Source organism: Corvus brachyrhynchos, unplaced genomic scaffold (assembly GCF_000691975.1).
Source record: "Corvus brachyrhynchos isolate BGI_N302 unplaced genomic scaffold, ASM69197v1 scaffold325, whole genome shotgun sequence".
Lineage (NCBI taxonomy): Eukaryota > Metazoa > Chordata > Aves > Passeriformes > Corvidae > Corvus > Corvus brachyrhynchos.
In genome coordinates this window covers 1,367,717-1,387,107 of record NW_008238356.1, presented here as the reverse complement: position 1 = coordinate 1,387,107, position 19,391 = coordinate 1,367,717, and the positions used below count along the sequence as shown (strand labels likewise).

At 38.2% G+C, this 19,391-nt stretch overlaps 1 protein-coding gene across 1 annotated transcript in view; it reads left to right on the top strand.

The window, feature by feature from the left end:
* Positions 1-19,391, top strand: part of FBN2 (fibrillin 2) — a 120,567-nt gene that overhangs the window by 1,312 nt on the left and 99,864 nt on the right. The window contains exons 2-6 of the mRNA XM_017735475.1: positions 4-60; positions 861-943; positions 4,266-4,364; positions 4,876-4,971; positions 7,349-7,444. Of these exons, the coding sequence (XP_017590964.1) occupies positions 4-60; positions 861-943; positions 4,266-4,364; positions 4,876-4,971; positions 7,349-7,444 (431 nt within the window). The remainder of the gene's footprint in view (positions 1-3; positions 61-860; positions 944-4,265; positions 4,365-4,875; positions 4,972-7,348; positions 7,445-19,391) is intronic.

Genomic DNA, 19,391 nt, shown 5'->3' with positions numbered 1-19,391 from the left:
CGGGGCCGGGAGCGCCGCCGGCCGGGTCCGCCGGCGAGGACAGCAGGACGCGCTCCGAGGGTAGGGACAAGGCTGATACCCCTTCCCCGCCGCCTGTGCGCTCCCCCGGGCATCTCCCCAGCCACAGCCCCTTGCCGGTGGTCTTCGTGTGTGCCCCCGGAGCCGCTCCCCTTCCCGCCCCTTTGTGTGGCTGAGGACTTACGGTTCGCTGAACTGGGAGTTTGGTCCTTGCCTGTGGAATCTGGTCTCCTAATTAGTGCGATTTAATTAAAAGCAGGATTTGTGTGGGGCTATGTTACAGCTAACGAATTGACCCCATTGGGCTCCTTGATCCAACACGTTCCAATACTGAGATACTTTGACACTCACTTTTTTTTGGCTTCTGCAAAGAAATGGTGCAAAGTCTGTTTGGTTTTCTTCTTCTGATGTTTTGGGGACTTCTTGCTTTTTTGAGGTTATGTGTCTTTATGAGCAGGGATCTCTTCTGTCCTGTGTGAGATGACAGCATGGAGCCCGTTTTTATAGCAAGGTTTCTCAGACTTTGTATGAATCCAGAATCAAACTCATCCCTTCCATATCCTCAGTTGTTGCAACAAGGATGAATAGTGGCCCGGTCTTGCGTCATTTATCTCTCCTCTTCATACTAATCAGTTGAACTAACCCAAAATAAAATGCCTTGGAGGAAGATTTTGTTCCTTTGGGGAGGATTTTTTTTTTTGTAGACAACTTTGCTATGCTCTTTTTTGTTGTTTGTTTTATGCAGCTGGATTCTTCCTGTACCTGTGTATGTAAAACATTAAATTCTCTTTAGAGTGGTTCATATTTTCCCATACACATTTACTGCTTTGTCTGTGTCACAGGCCAAATGTGTGTGGCTCTAGATTTCGTTCCTACTGTTGCCCTGGATGGAAGACACTTCCTGGAGGAAATCAGTGCATTGTTCGTAAGTGTGACTCCAAGCTTCTACTGCTCAAGGGGTAACAATAAAAGTAAATATTTTTCTACGAGTCACTGATCCATTCAGTATGAGAAAAGCCAATTCAGTTCTGTGTTTCACCTTACTTTTAAAAATAAGAAAAGGAAAAAAAAAACCATAATGGATTTACATGTCCACATTCCTTGTAACTGAAGGGCTGCCCAATGGCCTTGGTGTGTTTATAAGAGACATGTCACCACCTAGTTTTTTGAGAAAACTGACGACAACGAAGGAAAAAGGAAAAAAACTTTGTCAAATCAAATACTCAACTCTAGTAACAGAGGAAAAAAAAGCCAAAGGTCTTGATATAAGCAAATCAGATCTTGTTCTCTGAAACTTGGAATTACAATCAAACAGAAAGCTTCTTTACATCTCTTTTCTCTGTCATTTTTAGTTGTGTATTAATAGCTGCCAGGCATGTAGACGTGGCTACTGTCTGGTCATGTTAGGTACTGTGCTGACAAATGTGACTTTTAGGATACATGGCATGGCAAAAAAAAGAAAAAAAGCTGTGTGTGTGGGGAATATGCTCACTGGGGGTGATGTCTTAGGAGATGTTTACAATGAAATAGAAAATTAAGTTTAATTTTCTTTCTCATAGATTAAAGCTGATAGTAGACACATGCTTCCTTCAGACCTTAAATTTTTAGTTTGTTTCCACTCATTCTACCCTGTCACTGTCTGTTTTGTTAATAAGTGTGCTCAACTTCAAAATTCAGGTTCAAGAGCACACTGCTCTTTATGTAAGCAGTGGAGGTTTTTGTGATACTCCATTTGATAAACTGCCGACATGTAGGATGAAACTAGGGAAGGAAAGGGTGATAAGCCAAGGTCTTCCAAACTTTTGACCTTTGGTGGCTTTGTTTTTTAGGATTCCACGCCTCTCTCACCTGTTCACATCTATTGGTTTTACATGAGTAAACTTGTCTTGCTAATATTGGGGATAACTGTGCCATGTATCACTTACTTTCACCTAAAGTTGACCCAGAATTTCCCAGCAAAGGATAACAGTGTCATTCAGAGGAAGATACTTTTATCAATGTCCCCGCGGAATAAAAGGATTTCATCAAAATGTTCTGTTCACATTCATAAACTCTTTCAGTACTGTCTTACTTAATGTAAAGTAGAGTCTTTAAGAAGGATTTAGGCTGCCTATTGCACTGTTGATAGGCTTTTCAGATTCAGCCATGTGTCTGGCTCAAATGTTATTGGGGGCTTTCAGCAATCCTTACAAGATACCATTAAATTGTGACTCTCAGTGCCTCTTAAACACCTTGGTCTCAGGTCTGTCCACAGCCAGAATAATCTTTGATGTATTTATTTATGTGCACAAAGGACAGTTTTTAGCTCCTGTTTACTTATTGGAGTCTAATTGCAGCTTTCTAAGATGTTTAGAGGGTGAATAATTTTGGCAGACCATCTATAATATTGTCTGTGACACTTTTCTGTTGCTTTCTTTTTGGTGAATGTTTAAGTGTATACATTTCTGTGGTCACATTTAATGCCTGTTGAGACGATGTTCCCTTTAGCTAGAGTTCTTCATCTAGACAGAACCTCCTGCACAGGATGCTGGACAAGCTATCAGGTTTCTTTTTGTAGGTGTGCTGATTATAATTGATGCATATTGCAACTGGTGTTCTTAAAGTATTATTTTATGAGGAGAAATCTATGAGCCAGTGGTAGATCAACAAGAAACCATTCTGACCTGACAGTGTTTCCAGTTGATGATGTGATGGTGGTTGTTGGTGGTCTGTGGCACATTTATGATTGAAAGTGAACTTTTATCTAAAAACCACAGGTCTGCTTAGGTTTACTCTTTTGCTGTGTAGAATAAACTGTTCTGATGAAAGTATATTTAGGATATGCCTGAAAGTCTACAGCTTTCAATTGGTAAAAAAATTACTCCTGAACAGATAATAAAGTAACAAAATGAGCTAAATAGAAACCTTTCTTTATCAGGAGATTAACCTGTGTTGTATAAAGATGGATGGAACAGGAATATATGAAAACAGCCCTGTTTCCTGTGCTTGTCAAGTGCTCTAAATCCAAGTCCTATTTCTCACTTTTACTTCTGCTCATGGAAAAGTATTTCAAGTCAGTCCATGGTGTGTCTCTACTTCCAATAGCAAAATCCCACAAACTCTTTCATTTCTTCTGCCTTCACATTTGAGGCAAAGTTGTAGTGGAATTTAATGATAAATGTAGATGATGCTACATCTACATTTGAGTTGTGTTGGCAAGAGTTGTACTGAAGGTATTTGTTCCATTGTAGTCCTTCAGTGGAGAGGTACTGCCAGATTATTTGGTTCTCACAAAACTCTAGGCTTATTTACAAAGAAATTGTGATTCTTGGGGAGGTTTTTTTGTTTGTTTTGGGGTTTTTTTGCTGTACAAGTGGTTTGTTGCACAATATGTGTCTTTTTGAAGTCCTCCTGCATTGTGCTATAGTGGCTCTTACTCCTTCAGGCTGTCTTTTGATTAATTTGCTAGTTGAGCAGATTAATTTGATGTATTAATTTGGATCTGCTTTAGAATCTGTCTTTAGCCTTTTAGCTCTTTTTCTGTGGTTCTGTCACTACTTTTTGCAATGGAGCTGTGCTGGATGGTGAGTGAGAAGGGAAGGAAGGACTTTGGGACATCAGGAGGATGGCACAACATCAGGCACATGACACACACATATGGGGTAGACAGGCTTTCCTGGGGTTTTTATAGTTAGTTTCTAAATAAAAGTGTGAGACTACCTGTGTACAGAAAACTATGATTAGGGAAACAACACAAAATCTGCGAGGTCCAGCATTTGGACATTGACTTCACACAAAACTTCATTGGGTAAAGAGTGGATAATGTTAGGGGAAAAAAAAAAAGACCCTAAAATGCCTTTAAAATGGTGATTTTAAGAGTGAAGCCCATAGCATGAATTGGCATTGTTTATATTCCTTCAAATCTTGGACTGTTGGTAATGTTTTCCACAAGCCTTGTGGTCTAAAAGACCTATTTTTAATAATTTTACATTGCTTGCATAATTGGCTGGTATTTCTAATTAGGGAATGAGTTGATTACCTGGTTCCAGTGGTCAGATCAGTGTTTGAGTATGTGCTTGATTTGATTCTGACTCTCTTCAGATTTGTCAAGAGATACTGATCATGCCAAAATTCAGTTTGCTTTATTTAACTTAAAATTACCTTTGCACATATAATAGCTGTCCCAATGAAGTGAGTTTTCAAGTGTTGCAGTTTAAGATTCAGGTTGCTGTTAATCCCTGTCACTGTCTTTCTGTGTTGCTCCTCAGCAATTTGCAGAAATAGCTGTGGCGATGGATTTTGTTCCCGTCCTAACATGTGCACTTGTGCCAGTGGGCAGATATCACCTACATGTGGATCAAAACCTGGTAAGGACTTACTGTGTTTTCATTAGAGATTTCATTTAAAGTCATTCTCTTTAAGTTTCAGTGGAAAAAATGCCAACTTCTTTAAAAATAACTTGTCATTACTGCATACATAAATGTAAATTATGCTTAAGTAAAATATCTCAAGTTCTTGATCAAATTTGTTATACCACATGTGCCTGTTTATTCTGTGTGGCAAATTTAAATAAAATGTGCTTAAAGAAAAAAGAAGTTTACAAATGAATGTGTGTGGTATTTACATTTTCATTGAGTCCAGTTTGTTAAGAAATTAAGATTGTACCGTCTCCAATGTAATGAAAAGTTCTGAGTTGCTACATAGCAGTCGTGCAAAGCTCGAGAAAACATCTCCATGAGTCTACAGTTAAAATATATAGCCTATATGGTACAAAGCTCATAATTCAGATCCCATTTCAAAGACCGTAACAACTCATTCTTTTGTGCCTGTTTGCTGCCCATTGTGTGTTTTTGGCTGATTTTGGGTGTCTCTCTGCAGCACAGCAGTGCAGTATCAGCTGCAGGAATGGCGGGACGTGCGTGGACGAGCAGTGCCAGTGCGAGAAGGGCTTCTCTGGGGCCCACTGTGAGCAGCGTAAGTCACTGCTCTGTCCCTTTTCAAAGCAAAGCCACGGGAGTTCTGCCAGCTGAACCTCTTCCTTTACTTAGAGGAGGAAGGTGAAGCAGCCAGTTTTCTGAAAAGCAGTGAAACACCTGAAAGAAATGCTGAGTTTGGCGTATGGCGTTTAGCTAGCAGTTGGTTTGTGCACCAAGTGCATTTGTATTCTCTAAAATTCAAATTACAGATCGGATTCACCAAGCAGTTTTGGAAAACCCTTGGGGAGCAACATCACTATACATCCCACTCTTCATACCAGATGTTCACTAATTTTCATTCTCTTTAACAAAGTTTTCTCTACCTCAGAACAATAGTCTCACTGCTGGGTTGAAGCACATTTTCTGTTTTCTAGTTGTCTAAGGAAAAAAGAATTAAATATGGTTCAAGCTATTGGATGCCTTCTTGGGTTGGCAGACAAGCTAGAAAGTCAATTATTTGCCTAGCTTTACCTGTAACAGCACAGTGTTTACAAGCTGTAGACATTTAGCAAACAGTAAAAGTCCCTAAAGGCTGCAGGGATGAAGAAAGACTCAAAGCGTACTCTGAGGCCAGCTGACTACTAATTAACAGAGAAATTAATTGCATAAAGTAGTCTGAAAGAACTAGAGACAAACAGAGGGCAGCTATGCAAAGACCAGACAGACTGAATATTGTGGAAGATAATTTTTTTTGCCTTAGTCATTTTTGTAAATGCTGAAAAACAGTCTTGTTCTTGCTTTAACTGGATAAAACTCTCTAAAATTTTAGCAAATAGTTGTAATCCTAAACTGTGACCCTAGTCAATGAAATTTGCTATTAAGAGTTGCTGGTCCCTTCCTGCTTTTGTTAAAGTATTGGGTCAACACCTGAATGCTCTGAGATGAGGCAAATTTCCAGTGAACAGGTGAAAAGATGATTGCATTTTCAAGTGGTGACCCTGAAGCAATCCAGAAAAATCTGAACAAACTCTGGAGATTGGTTTCAGTGTATAGGAGAGTTACAATTTCAAGCAAGATTGAATATCTGTCTTCTAGAGAGTTGTAACAATGTAAATATGTTTTTATTTCTATTTAGAAAAATTTAATTGTATGTAATTAAATTAATTGTCTTGCTGAAGTGTTATTGTTCATTAATTCAGTGATGCAACACATGCAGCAAAATATCTTCATTTTATGTGTGCATTCTCAGTAAAAGGTAATTCTGTTTGCTGGTTCTTGGTAAGAAGTAAGGCTTTATCACATTTCCACAAAGCAATATATTTTATGCTCCCCAGTATGATACAGGAGGCATGTGTACCTTTTTCCAGTTTGAAATGATTACCTTCTCTAGGTTTCTGACGTTCTTTTGCTAATATTCTTTTGGATATTTAAATGTGTTACAAATGCCACATTCAAACTGAGGAGACATGTAGGAAGGCAGCCTAAGGACTTCTAGACCAAAAAATTTAAAGTTTTAGAGGTTTTGTGACTGTGCTGTAAGCTGTAATGCTTTGATTTGGATCATGGGCTAATTTTGGACAATTTTGAAACAATGAGCTTGAAAATAGATAAAATTAGTTAGTTAAGGCACTCTTTTAAGGTGTTTTGCAGCCTCTCTGAAGAACTGTCTTCCTTTTGCAATGAGACAATTCAGTGGTTTGGCAGAAAGCTTTGTTCTTGATTCAGACCATTGGTAAAGAGTATGAGTGGGTGCTCTGAAGTCCCATGACAATGAAATATCTTCTTCATATAAATATACTGTGGATTTATAACCCTTTCATCCCCCAGCTTCCTCCCTCCCCACAAAAATTTTAATTTTTGTTGGAATCTTTAAAGAAACATTGTTTTTCCAGGTACTTAAAAGATGAGTTAAGTGGGTAATTATTTTCCCTTGCCTCTAAATATCACTCCTTCTTCCAGCAGTACCAACTCTGAGAGATGATTATCTGTCTCTTGGGCCCCTTTCTCTTCCTGAAAGGTTTGTTGCTCTTGTGACTGAATGACACAACTTAATATGCCCAAAACCCCTGTGAAAATAGTTGAGGTTTGATAGATAGCTAACTTCAGTGAGGGATATAAGTTCTCATGATTAGTGACTAAAGCTGCACAGCAGATTAAAATATACTGAGGTTAAACATCTGCTATTAATCTGTGCTGAATCTGTGCTAAGCAGCTGTTTGCAGTTAGCATCAGCAGGTATTAATGGAATTTGATTTGCACAGCCCTTCCTGATGGAGATGGTAGGAGAGAGATCAGCTTCATCTTCAGGCCTAGAAAGGCTTAGAGCAGTGGGAGAAAAACAAATATTTTTTTAAATGCTGCATATATTAATCTTGGAAATATCACCGCCATGACATTTTAAAACTTTTTGTTTGTTTGTTTTTTGTTGATTGAAGCTCTCTGTGAAAGTGGCTGTCAGAATGGAGGACGGTGTGTTGGACCCAATCGCTGTGCTTGTGTCTACGGCTTCACTGGCCCTCAGTGCCAAAGAGGTAAAAGAAATTTAAGTAGGGAAACTGTGAGTAGTTGTATACAAAAAATGCTGTGTGTACATGTTTTATGCTGTGTAGATTTTTGGCTGAGCCAGTAAACTTTCAATAAGCCAATTATTTTTTGTAATTTTAGAAAGTGTCTTCCTTTTTTTTTGTTTGCCAGATGCATTAAAAATTGACAAGTGCGAAGCCTAATTGGTAGGAATTTCAGCTAATTTAGGTTGCATATTTTGTTCATATGATAGTTAAAAGATTAGCTGTCTTTTGCTTTCAGCTCTGTGAAATAACAATCCAGCAAAATTACTGGTGGTGTTAGGATTGTGTAAGTCTAGACGACTGAAGGATTTTTTTTCTGTATAATACCTCTTTCGTGAGAGGAACTTGGGAAGTAATTTGCTCTGGTTAGTTAGGAGCAAGTCAGAGAAGGACTGAAAAAATAACCAATTACTATAGTACAGGAATCAGTTCCTAAGCCCATTCTTATTCCAGAATGCATCTTAGAGATGGCTTAACTTAGAAATCTGCTGAACAGACGGTTATAAACAGCAGTAAAGTCCCCTTGAAACCTTAAAAAAAACTCCTTAAGGCTGGATGAACTCAGGTTCCTCCACAAAGAGCAAGTTTTCTCTGTCCCTGGCATATTTGGTGGCTCTCCTATGGACTTTGTCCAGCGTGCCCATCATTTTCATGTGTTGGGAGTCCAGGACTGGACACAATACTCTGATGCAGTACCTGAAGTGCCAAAGGGAGGTTCAGGACCACATCCCTGTGGTTAATGCTGCACTCACCCTGAGGCAGCCCACACACCTCCTTGTCATTCCTGTGCTTAGAAATGGCTGCCAAAGGGAATCCTGTGGAACTCCCTTTTTCGAATTCAGCTCTAAAATGCTCAGAGCTTTGTATAAATTGGGGCAATATCTTGCACCTTTTTCTATGTTTTTTAATTTTTTTTTTTTTTTTTTTTTTACATTTGTTAACTGTGAAAATGAAATCATTTTCACAGAGGTAAAGGAAATAAAAACCCAAACACTGACAAAGCAGGAGTTTCTATTTGCTATTCCAGGATATTTTATATACCCACTAGGTATCACAAGCATGAGATGAATATAAAGGATCAGTTTGTTTGTCTCTAGCTGGTTGTTGTTTTCATTCTTAAAACCTGATTTACAGTTTTCTGTTTACTCCATTCTCTGTAGTTGCTCCTTATGAAGCAAGCACAAGGACTCAGATCCTATATAGTTTGGTTAGTGGAGAAATATGAAGAAAAAAATTTTAATACTTACAGCCATTTTATATCCATTCAGAGATATGCCTATTCAGAATGTATACCTGTCGAAAATCAGAGACTACTAAGTCTCTCTGTTTAGAATGGATTTTCAAGGGATTGGACAATGTTAGGTTAATTTATAGTTTGAGACTCACTTCTGATGGATCTTAATCACAAATTCTGCAATCTGGGCTATGTGTCCAAGATGGATTATAGTTACAGCTGAACTATGGCATGATAGAATTGCAATATTTAAAATTATTTCTTTCTTTTTTTTTTTTTTTTTAATTCAGTTGATTGCATTCAGACTTGCTTTTTATTTCTTGTCAGACAACTTGGTAAGCTTGCTTTTGGTCCCAGATAAAATAAATCATTCCTAGTTAAGATTTGCTTCTGTTTTCTGACTAGATTCAGGGCTGTTGAATCTTGTTAATGCATATGACAGACTCCAGCTGTGATGATGGCTCAGAGTTTTTAGTAATGATTTTTATACTTTAGATAGTTTGACCTTCAAAGTTTAAAAGATTCTAGCACATGTGGGTGTTGCAGCTTAACTTTTATGATGATAAAAGGGTTTTGGTTTTCTTTCTTACCATTCATTGTGAAGTTTTTAGCTGCAGAACTAAAGCCCTGTACAAGAATTTAACCATCAGTGTTTTGACATCCATATTTCCCAGCTGCCCTTGAAAGTCTTAGATTTTCAGTTTTCTGTAGAGTGCTCTTGTTCTGCAAGACTTCATCTGTGTTAAGTGGGCATTTGAAAATTGAGTTATTTCAATTAAAGATCTACATTTTATTGCTTGAAATTGGATGTAGCAAGCCAAATTTGCTTCTGTCACTGTCAATAAAATACAGCATATATCTAGCATACATAATTGCATATATAATAACTATTTAATGTATTTAATGTAATATAGTATGCTTTTACAACTTTGACAGGGAAAAGTACAATTTTGCCTGATCTTGGTGTTGCATAGACTTTCTCATCTTCAAATAAAGAAGTTACTAATTTATTTTACTGTTATTCAGTTAAAGAAAGATGACTCCTATAGTATATCTTCATAAGGACTATAAAAAGTATCTAAGAGCTAATTTTGTTTATGCTTTACATGAGGTGGAGTACATGAAAATACTGTAAGAGCTGCCTTAAATGCCTTCTTTAGTTTGATAGTAATTTCTAATTTATGCTCTTAATGTGATAGTTTATGCTTTCCAATAAATAGCAGGGTGCAGTGATGTCTTCATCTATTGGTTACCATAGTTGCCTGTAGTATTTTACAGCAAGAAGTGTCTCAGTGGTTTAATTTTAAACTGAATTTAGCAGCAGTTCATAACTATTTAAGTAAAATTGTATAGTTTAAGGATATGGGAACTTCCCTTGCAAATTACATCAAAGTTATAAGAGATGTTGTTTTGTTATTTTTTTTACATCATTGTGTTTTAAATGCACACTTTTTATTGTTCTGTAATTTAAGTTCTTTAAAATTAGGTATTTTCTTCCTAATATAGAACATCTGTAGCTTTCCTTCAGCTTGGCCTCCCAGCCCAAGCTGTATGATAAAATGTGGCTGTTTTTTCAGCTATCTGGGCTCTGAGCAGACTAATTTCCGGGCTGGAGACAGGAGGCTGAGCAGTAAATAATGACTGGCATGATTAGAGTATTTAACTTGAGGCTTTCTGCTGGGCTAAAAAGAGAGCAACACCTGTTTGGGAGCTCCTGCTTTTTCTGATATGTACACTGACCTCTTATACTTCCCGTCAAACCTGGTCTTTGGTCAGCTGCTTGTCTTTGATTTGTAAGCACACACGATCCAAGCTTTTTGTGTGGTGTTTTTAAGGGGGGGGGGGGGGGGTTAGGAGAAGGATGAAATTTCTGCAGTTAAGTTTTCCTCAGTGAAAAGACTAGAAAAAAGAAAAAGCAACAGAATAAGAGGCCTCATTCTTAGTTGTACACATAAGAACTATTTTTTTTTCTAGCATGACCAATTCCTCTGGTTTCTCAACACTCTGAATGATACTTGTATTAGTGCTCATGGCCTGTGCATTTTTTAAAATTAATAATCTTTAGAGATATGAAGCTGTGGAAATGCAGGGATGTTTTCTTCCTTCTTTATCATGGGTTAAAGGGAGGAGGAAGTGGGAAAGGCAAATCCTGTCACTGATCTAAGTTTGCCTTCATCCCATATAGAGGGAGAAAGACGAGTTCTTACCCTGTAGTTAAGTGGCTCATAATGGAAGCAAAAGGGTTTGGAATGAGTAGAAATTTGTAGCTTAGGAAGAGCATCCTTTTGAAGAGGGAAGAGGATTTCAGGTAAAGCTATCAAGCTTTGACAGGTAAGAAACAGGGAAAAATAAGGAAATACAGTATTTGAATAGCAGCTTTCCAATAGCTAAAGGGGGCCTACAACAGATCTGGAGAGGGATTACAAGGGCAGGTAGGGATAGGATAAGGGGTGATGGCTTTAAACTGACACAAGGCAGGATTAGATATGAGATACTGGGAAGAAATTCTTCCCTTTGAGGGAGATGAATTCCTGGCAGAGGTTGTCTAGAGAAGCTGTGGCTGCCCCTGGATCCCTGGAAGTGTCCAAGGCCAGGTTGGACACTGGGGCTTGGAGCAACCTGGGATAGTGGAAGTTGTCCCTGCCTATTACAGGGGATTGGAACGAGCTGACCTTTAGGGTCCCTTCCAACCCAAACCATTCTGTGAGACTAAGATTCTATGAATATTAAATGAGAAAAAGGGCTTTTTCTTCAGGCTGGGAAGTGGATGGAGAAGCTTATCAACAGCACAGAGAAACAAGTAGGAGGAAGCAAAAAGCATCCTCAGTTAAAATGCTGTTAGTGTATGGTAACTGAGGCTAAAGAGTAAAGAATACAGAACTGAAGTGGATGCATGCTGAAGCAGCTGATAGGCATGGAGGATAAAAAGATGTTTGGGGGATAATACATGCAGTTAAAATCAGGCTAGTATAGCAAACTGTCAGAGATTTATATAGGAGTCAATACTTCTCTAATCCCGTTTTTTTATTAAGAAGAAATATATATATTTAGTGTGTAGTGTTGCTGAAGATGCTTGGTGTGTTTAAGTGACAGTGATCAGGTCTAAATGAGCAAGAGAACATCTTGCCATGGAAACTGTGACAGGTCATGTTCCAGAGGTTTCCCCTTTGCCAGCTGTGGTTTTTTGCTGCACAGGTGGCAATAAAGCAACCTGTTCTTCTCATCTGGTTTACTTCTGTTTCCCCCAAACTTTGTTCAGGTGCTTAAATCAAAAATGTTTTTTTGATCAACAACTTCTTCTCTTTTTGTGGGAGTCTTGGGAAGGTAACTTTTTAATTTTGCTGTGGGGTTGGGTTTTTTTCCTTTATTAATGGCTGCTATCATCCTGAGCCAGAACAGAGGTTTTTTATGATCTTCCTGCTGCTTTTCTTTCAGTGTACAGTAAATGAAAGACTGACCTGCTATAAACATTAGTTTAATTCATCTTCAGTCCAATTTTAGCCTTTGAGAAGTGGAGCATGTGGTCTTGGGATATTTTCTGCTGGTTCATAAAGGAGGTGTGCAAGGCCTGTTGAGTGAAGAAAAAACTAATTAGTTTATTGTAGCATGCTCAAAAGTACACAGGTCAGTTCACAGGGGATGTTCACGGTCACTGAGGTAAATACAAGTGTTAAATCATCAACTTTAAGTCTAAATTAAGTTTAGTTTAATAAAATGAACTAGAAATAAGTCAGCAGTAGTTTAAAACTGTAGATTGTGAATCTTCCTAAAATTTGCAATTTTCACCATTCTTGTCTACTTCCACCTCTTAAATTTTTTGTTAGAAAGCATTTCTGTCAGCTTTTCTGACACTTAGTGGAAAGCTGATTACAAGCAAAATGCCACAATGGTCATGTTGTTTTTAACAAAAGAAGGTTCAGTTTAGAATAAGAAAGCACACCTTTGATTTCTCTTGGAGATAATAAGGGATAACAATTCCAAATACCTGCAGCAGTAAGAGGCAAAGCTTTATCAGACAGGTAGGTACCTGATTCAGGACAGCAGGTCAGATTATCTGTGTTGGAAGAACCGGTTAGATATTTTGGGAGGTTTTTTTGAGGCTAGAGGTGTCACATTTAAGTGCAGTCCCTGCTCAACAAGCTCCTTTTTCTGTTACAGGTTCTGACCTGTAGATACTGGCCCACATCAACCCCTGATGGATTACAGCAGGGCAGGTTCAGAAAGCTGCTTTCATGCTCTCAAATGTCAGTACCTGGTGGAGTTACAGGGTTCTGGCACTACATTCCCTGCTTTTGCCATCCACCATTATCTCCAAAAACAAGGTTTTCAAAGGCAAATGTCTACCTAAAGCACTAAAAACCCATAAGGTGCCTACAGAGTATATGTTTCCTTGTTGTTAGCAGGGTTTTGGAAAATTTCTGTCTTCTAGGTCTGGAGAGATTTCACATTTTTAGCAGTTTCAAAGGTTACATGGGTAATGCTAATCATGCTGATTGCAGTAGTGATGAAGAAAGTGGTGTGAGAAGTCAGTTACTCTCCTCTTTTATTTTTTACTTAAACCCCAGTATTTGAATGACACTCTGTTTCTTTGGCACCAGCAAAAGAAAAAGGTAAAAATCCTTCAATGCAGCAGCTTTGCTGCTTTTGAAGCACTTGAAATCCTCACAACTTCTCTGTTTGTTCCAGCATAGGACAGGCAAGTGCTAAAGTGTTACAGAAGTGGGGTTGTTGCACTTTGTATTAGAATTAAATGCAGAAATTTTATGCCTTTAAAATAGGTCTACAAAATTAAAATGAAAATACAGCTTTGTTCCCCTCCTGGAATGCCCCTCACCAGCCTGGTAGGGTGCTGTGATCATCACTCTGTCTCCTGCTGGCACAGAGATGTTTGTCCCCTGCCTCTGCAGTTCCCAGGGCAGCAGCTGAAACCAATGAAAGCAGATTTTTCGGGGGGGTTTACTCCTGCACTGCTAAGTCTGGCGGAAACCCCAGAGAAGCTACTGGGGAGTTCTGATTAGGAACAGAATTCAGGTTGAGAACCAGTGTTTGCAGTTAAATATAGATATCTTGGTTTTGGTACCTAAACGACATCTATGAGAGCTAAAAAAGGGAAACTGGAATGTAGGTTACTGTCGATGTTGCCTGTAGTTTTCATATTCCCAAAATCTTTTGTCAAGCAATCATATTTATAAGACTTTCCTGTTTCATCTTCCCCAACACTGGAAGATCATGGATTTATAAAATCACAGAATGATTTGAGCTGGAAGAGTCTTCAAAGATCATCTTGCTCCAGCTCCCCCCGTAACGGGGGACATGTTCCAAGGTTGCTCCAAATCCAGCCTGGCCTTGGACACTTCCAGGGATGGGGCAGCCACAGCTTCTCTGGGCACCCTGTGCCAGGGCCTCAGCAGCCTCACAGGGAACAGTTCTGACAGTGAAGTATGGCATGACAGTTATTAACCAAAGAAAATGTTTGATTCTAAACCATTGTTCAATTTAAAATGAATTAAGTATTAAGGCTTAAAATTCTGTAAATTGGATCCGCTTTAAATTTTCAACTGTATCTGTCTTCATAAGCATTAATTGTGCAGTGCCTTAAAAGCTATAGTTGCTATAATAAAAATATATGGAAAAGAGTAATCCAGGTATTATCAGGGGTAGTTTACTGAAGCCAGTAAGGAGCACATTGCATCCAGGGTTGCAAAATCATGGAGTGTCAAAACTAAACTGGTTTATTCCACCTCAGACTAATAACTTGCTATATGAGAAACAGGATTGTTTCTATAGTGAGAGGATATATAAATTTTCTTAATTTTCTTCTTTCTTATATTTTCTTATATTAAAAGATACTTAGCTGTATAATGTCTCCCTGAAAATCTTGTATAAGCCCAAGAGGTAAATCTCTTAAAGCCCTCCGGTTTTGCTGAACAAACCCAAAAGATCTGAAGAACAGAAACTGTGCTTCTGCCTCTACACAGACAGAGCTCTAGTAAATAGTAGCTGGCTGGGTTTTTAGTTTATTGTGAACTCAGCTTATCACAGTAGTCTAGACAGTCATCTGAGGAAATGTTTCTTGCAGTTTAAATATATAGAAATATTTAATTTTTTTTTCTAAGGGTAATGTGTGAAGCAGTTGTTTTTCCTACTTAGGTTAATAATTGATGAGATTGCAGTCTGCTGCAATGCCTGTGGTTTTGGTAGGGTTTCTGGTCTACTGAGACTTTTTGCATGCCTTTCTAATTTATGCAGGAGTTGGTTATGAAATATTTTCCCTCCTCATTTTGTGAGTATGGGGCATTTGGTGTGAGGAATGCCACTGAACTCTAGAGTGGAAGGTGAGGGTGGAGTGTGGGACACTACACTGTGCCCTTTACGCTGTTCATCAATACTCTTTAAAGGGTGTCCTGTCTGAAGACTTCAATCTTTGATTTAAAATCTTCCTCTTCACTGATTCTGGGATTCTGTTCCTTTGGGGTTGAACTGAATAGCACTGACTTCATGGAGCAGGGAACCAAAAGCCTGTGATGTAATTCAGGTTTACATATTATGGGCAAGAAAAGTAGCATCTCTTATTTGCAGGCATATAGTAAGGTGTTGGCTTCTTAATTCCTGGGATGTGAAAGAATTAAGACCTTAATGTGTATCTGTCCGGCTTTCCAATGTCCAAATTTTGATAAGGAAGGTATTTTTGAAGGAGAAACATGAGAAGAAGGAGCATCAGGCAGCATGAAGGAGTTCCTTCACTTCTTTAGACATGTCACCAAAGGAAAGATGTACAAACATCGTATTAGTGTAGTTGGTATAAACTGCTGAATCTTGCAAAAAAAAAAAAGTTTTGCTTTTTTGTTTCCCTGTACACTTTGCTCAGGGGTGATTCAGGCTGTAACTTCCTGCAATGACTGATGATTGGTATTTCATTGTGTGCCAGATTGTGTGCTCAGTGTTGGCTCATGGAGGGATTTCATTAGAGACCCAGCTCAGATGCCATCTTTATACAGTAGCAGGCCCTGTGGAAGCATAAGGAAATACATACATTTACAAGGAGCTCCATCCAAACCAAAATTGCACATCTTGCTGGAACCAAAATTCAGGAATACTTCGCTCCCAGCTTTTATTCTGTGCTTGAAATTTTCTATCAGTCAGTGTATTATACTTCAGTTACACATGGAAATGTTTTGTTCCAAGAAGTCTTTAAGGAAATACTTGAATTCTGAAAGCCACTGAATTCCATAAATGACAAAAGTGAATTATTTCCATGTGTGCTTTGTGTGTGTGTACTTTTCAAAATGTTTTGTGTATTAAGGTATTAAAAGCATTTTCTTCAATGTTCAGGTTGATTACACAAACCTGCATTTTATTTCAGAAATATTGTTGTTTATCTGCTATTCTGCCATTTTTACCCCATGTGCTTAGGTGTGTAAGAATGAATTGCTTTACAATTAAAAAGAAAAGAGTTTTAAGATCTGCAGGTATTACTACACTAAGATTTTATCTGCTTAAAACTGCCATGATACCAATTATATAAAAATGTCTGTGTGAACCATGGAATCGTTGCTTTTGGAAAAGAGCTGCTGCTGCTGTTCCAGCCAGAGGAAAATGAGAATGTGCTTAGAAAGGGCATGACAGAAATACTGGTGGAACCTGGAATTTTACTAAAAGCTACTAAGCCCACACAGATTCCTGCATTGGTCCTGGGGCTTTTCTTTCTCTCATTTAGACCTGCCCTCCACTTCCTTTTCAGTTGTCAAGTGTGTATTGTAAAGTTACCCACTCAGTCACAGGAGTTTGTCTGATGGGAAGTTTTGCATCACAGGAGCTAGTCAGAAAAGATCATGTCAGACCAGTAGAACAGTAGTAAAATTTCAACCTGAAAATGGAATCTGTCAGCTGTATAAAAACATCCAAGCCTTCATGATGTATTTAACATCGACATTCAAAACCACTTTCCACTGAGCTGCTCTTCTTCTCTATTAGATACCAAAATAAACTTTATAGAAGTCATTGCTTCAGGTAATGACTAAAGAACCTACTAGGAATGTCTCAACTTTGAGTTACCAACAATTCTAAATGTTTAAAAGATTTTGGTGATCATTGTTTACATTAATGATAAACTTAATTGTATTAAATACTTAATTAAGGACTTTACACACAGGTTTCTTAATAAGAAAAAGTCAAGGGAAGGAGGCTTTGATTTTACTATTCAGGTTTATAAGAACTCCACAGTCTAAATAGCAGTACTGCTCACAGATTACTTTTTCCAAGAGAAATTAATAGCTTTGCCAACTCTCTTTCATTTTCCAAGAGAATTGTTCCTCATTTCCAGCCAGCAGTCTTTTTTACCATAACTTTTTGGATGTCACTTGAAAAAAATTATTTTTATTTATATTAATTGCAATTCACTTACCTTCACGTTACCTTTGAAATTTCCCTTATTGCATATTCTCAGTGTTGGCAGCTAAGCCTTACTGCTAAAAAGCCCCACAAATTCTGTATAAAATTGATCAAAATATTGAAAGAAAATAAATTTTAGATAACATTTAATAAACATAAGCACTTTTTAAAAGTTTAAATAGCTTTTTGCATTACTGTGACTTACGATTTGCAGGAGTTGAGTAAGAGGAGTAATATTTACATATGCATGAATTTCAGATCTGTGCTCTGAACCCAAGGACAGTTATGAGTATTGCCAGCTCTTTCATACTCAGATGAAGAGGTCATGAAGGAAAGCCCTGATCTCCCTTTCTTTGGCAGCACCAGCTCTGGGCAATGCTGTCGTTTATGCAGAATCAGTGGGAGAACGGGGCGTGCCTCGCTCTCCATGATCCCATGGTAGGAGGCCATGGAATACCACAGCATTTCCCCTTGCAGGAAGATGGAGCTCAGCTACACTTTTATTTATTGAAACGTTAAGATGTCGCATTGCAAAGGGGAAAATTCAGAGATTCATTGAAAAATCTCAACAGTAATCAACAAGCAGGTTCTGCAACAAGTAGCCATAAAGAACTTCAGATGTCTGGAGACCTCTGAGCGTTAGCAGAAATTACGGGGAAATTCGCCACCTGTCAGAGTGGTAATAAAGACAGTTGTTTCTCCATCTTGTCTCCTGTTGGAGTATCTTTTAGCAAAGTGAATTTAACCTAAGGCCTTTGCCAGTATGGACTTAATGTCTCCACTCTGAAGGTTCCAGGACATAGAGTCCAGTCTCTTGGACTTTCACCCACTGTACTAATTTTTTCTTTTAGAAGAGAGTGAAGTTCCTGGTAATGCTGACAGTATTTAATTCCTTGCAGCATTCAGGTCCTATGTATTAGGTTGTTCATTTAATAATGCTGATGTATGAAACTGATTTTTGAGGTGTCATTAATAACAATAAACTGTTTGCTCTACTTGAACCTGCAAGTGAGGTCATGAAAGCTGAAGTTACTTATTTTCTCATCTATTCCTTAATATTTCCTAAATCTTCCTTAAGGGAGTGAGGTTCTGTGAAAAGTCCTATGAAAGGCAAATTTGTTTTGTAAGGAGGTGAAACACATTAATAAAGTGTTAGGTCTTGTTCTTTAATTGGCAGGGGTTGTGAAGGCCTATCTCAGACACCCTCCTTTACTCCTGATATGATTCATATTTATCAACATGCTTAATATTTTCAGTATTTTGTTTTTATTAATAGAACTGTCAATCTTCTAAGTAGCTTCTAGTTAAAAATGCTTGTTTCCAGATGCATTGCTTCCTTATTTAGTTATGGTTCTGTGGGGTTCTGTTTAAATAAAAATGTTGGACTATACTTCACAGTTCCCTCCTGCTAAATCTTCCTAGTGCTCACAGACATGAAATACAGTATTCTGACAATGTGCTTTCCCCTTTTGCAGGCTGGGTGCAGGAGACTGGCATTGCACCCCTGTTGGACCTCACCTCATTTTGGTATTGGGAGCCTTCATCTAAAATTTCAGCCTGTGCTTTCCCACAAAAGGAGTCTCAAATTTTAATACTCTTCCTGATAACTTGCAGTGGACATTCCAACATGTGTAGTTACCTTTTTACTTTTCTTCATGCCTCACTTTTTCTCTTTCATGTTACCTGGGAAGAGGTGAAATTTTTATGGGCAGGAATTGTGACAAAATTCAGATAGAAATTGGCTCCTTACATGTGTACCAAAATATTTTAGTGTTTTGTTCTGAGTGACAGCAGGTGGTATTTGGGATGTTAAACATTATGTTTCAGGTTTTTAGCTAATGAGTGTTAGACTCAAAGGACATGTGGCAGACAGACTATTCCATATCTATTTACAGCAGGTTTTTTACACCTGTAGTGGTTTGGTCCAAAATACTCATTACTGTTTATCTGCTGTGAGATAAGAATTAGGAGAAATGCAAAGCAGGCACCAAACTTGAAAGAATATAAAGAAGTTTATTAACAGACCTAAAAGAAGAAGGAAAAAAAATTATACCACCTTCAGAACTCTCCTCCTCCCCCCACCTTCCTCCCTTCTCCCACTGACAATGTTCAAAGACAACCCTTAAGATGTTCAGTCTGTTTACCACTTCCATAATAACCTTGTTCAGTCCATTTAGAAAGAGAAGTCTCTTCTTGCTCATGCTATGAAAACATTATCACAACGAGACAGCCGCCCACTTCCAAATATTGTTCAGTCCATTTAGGAAGAGGAGTCTCTCTGCCTGC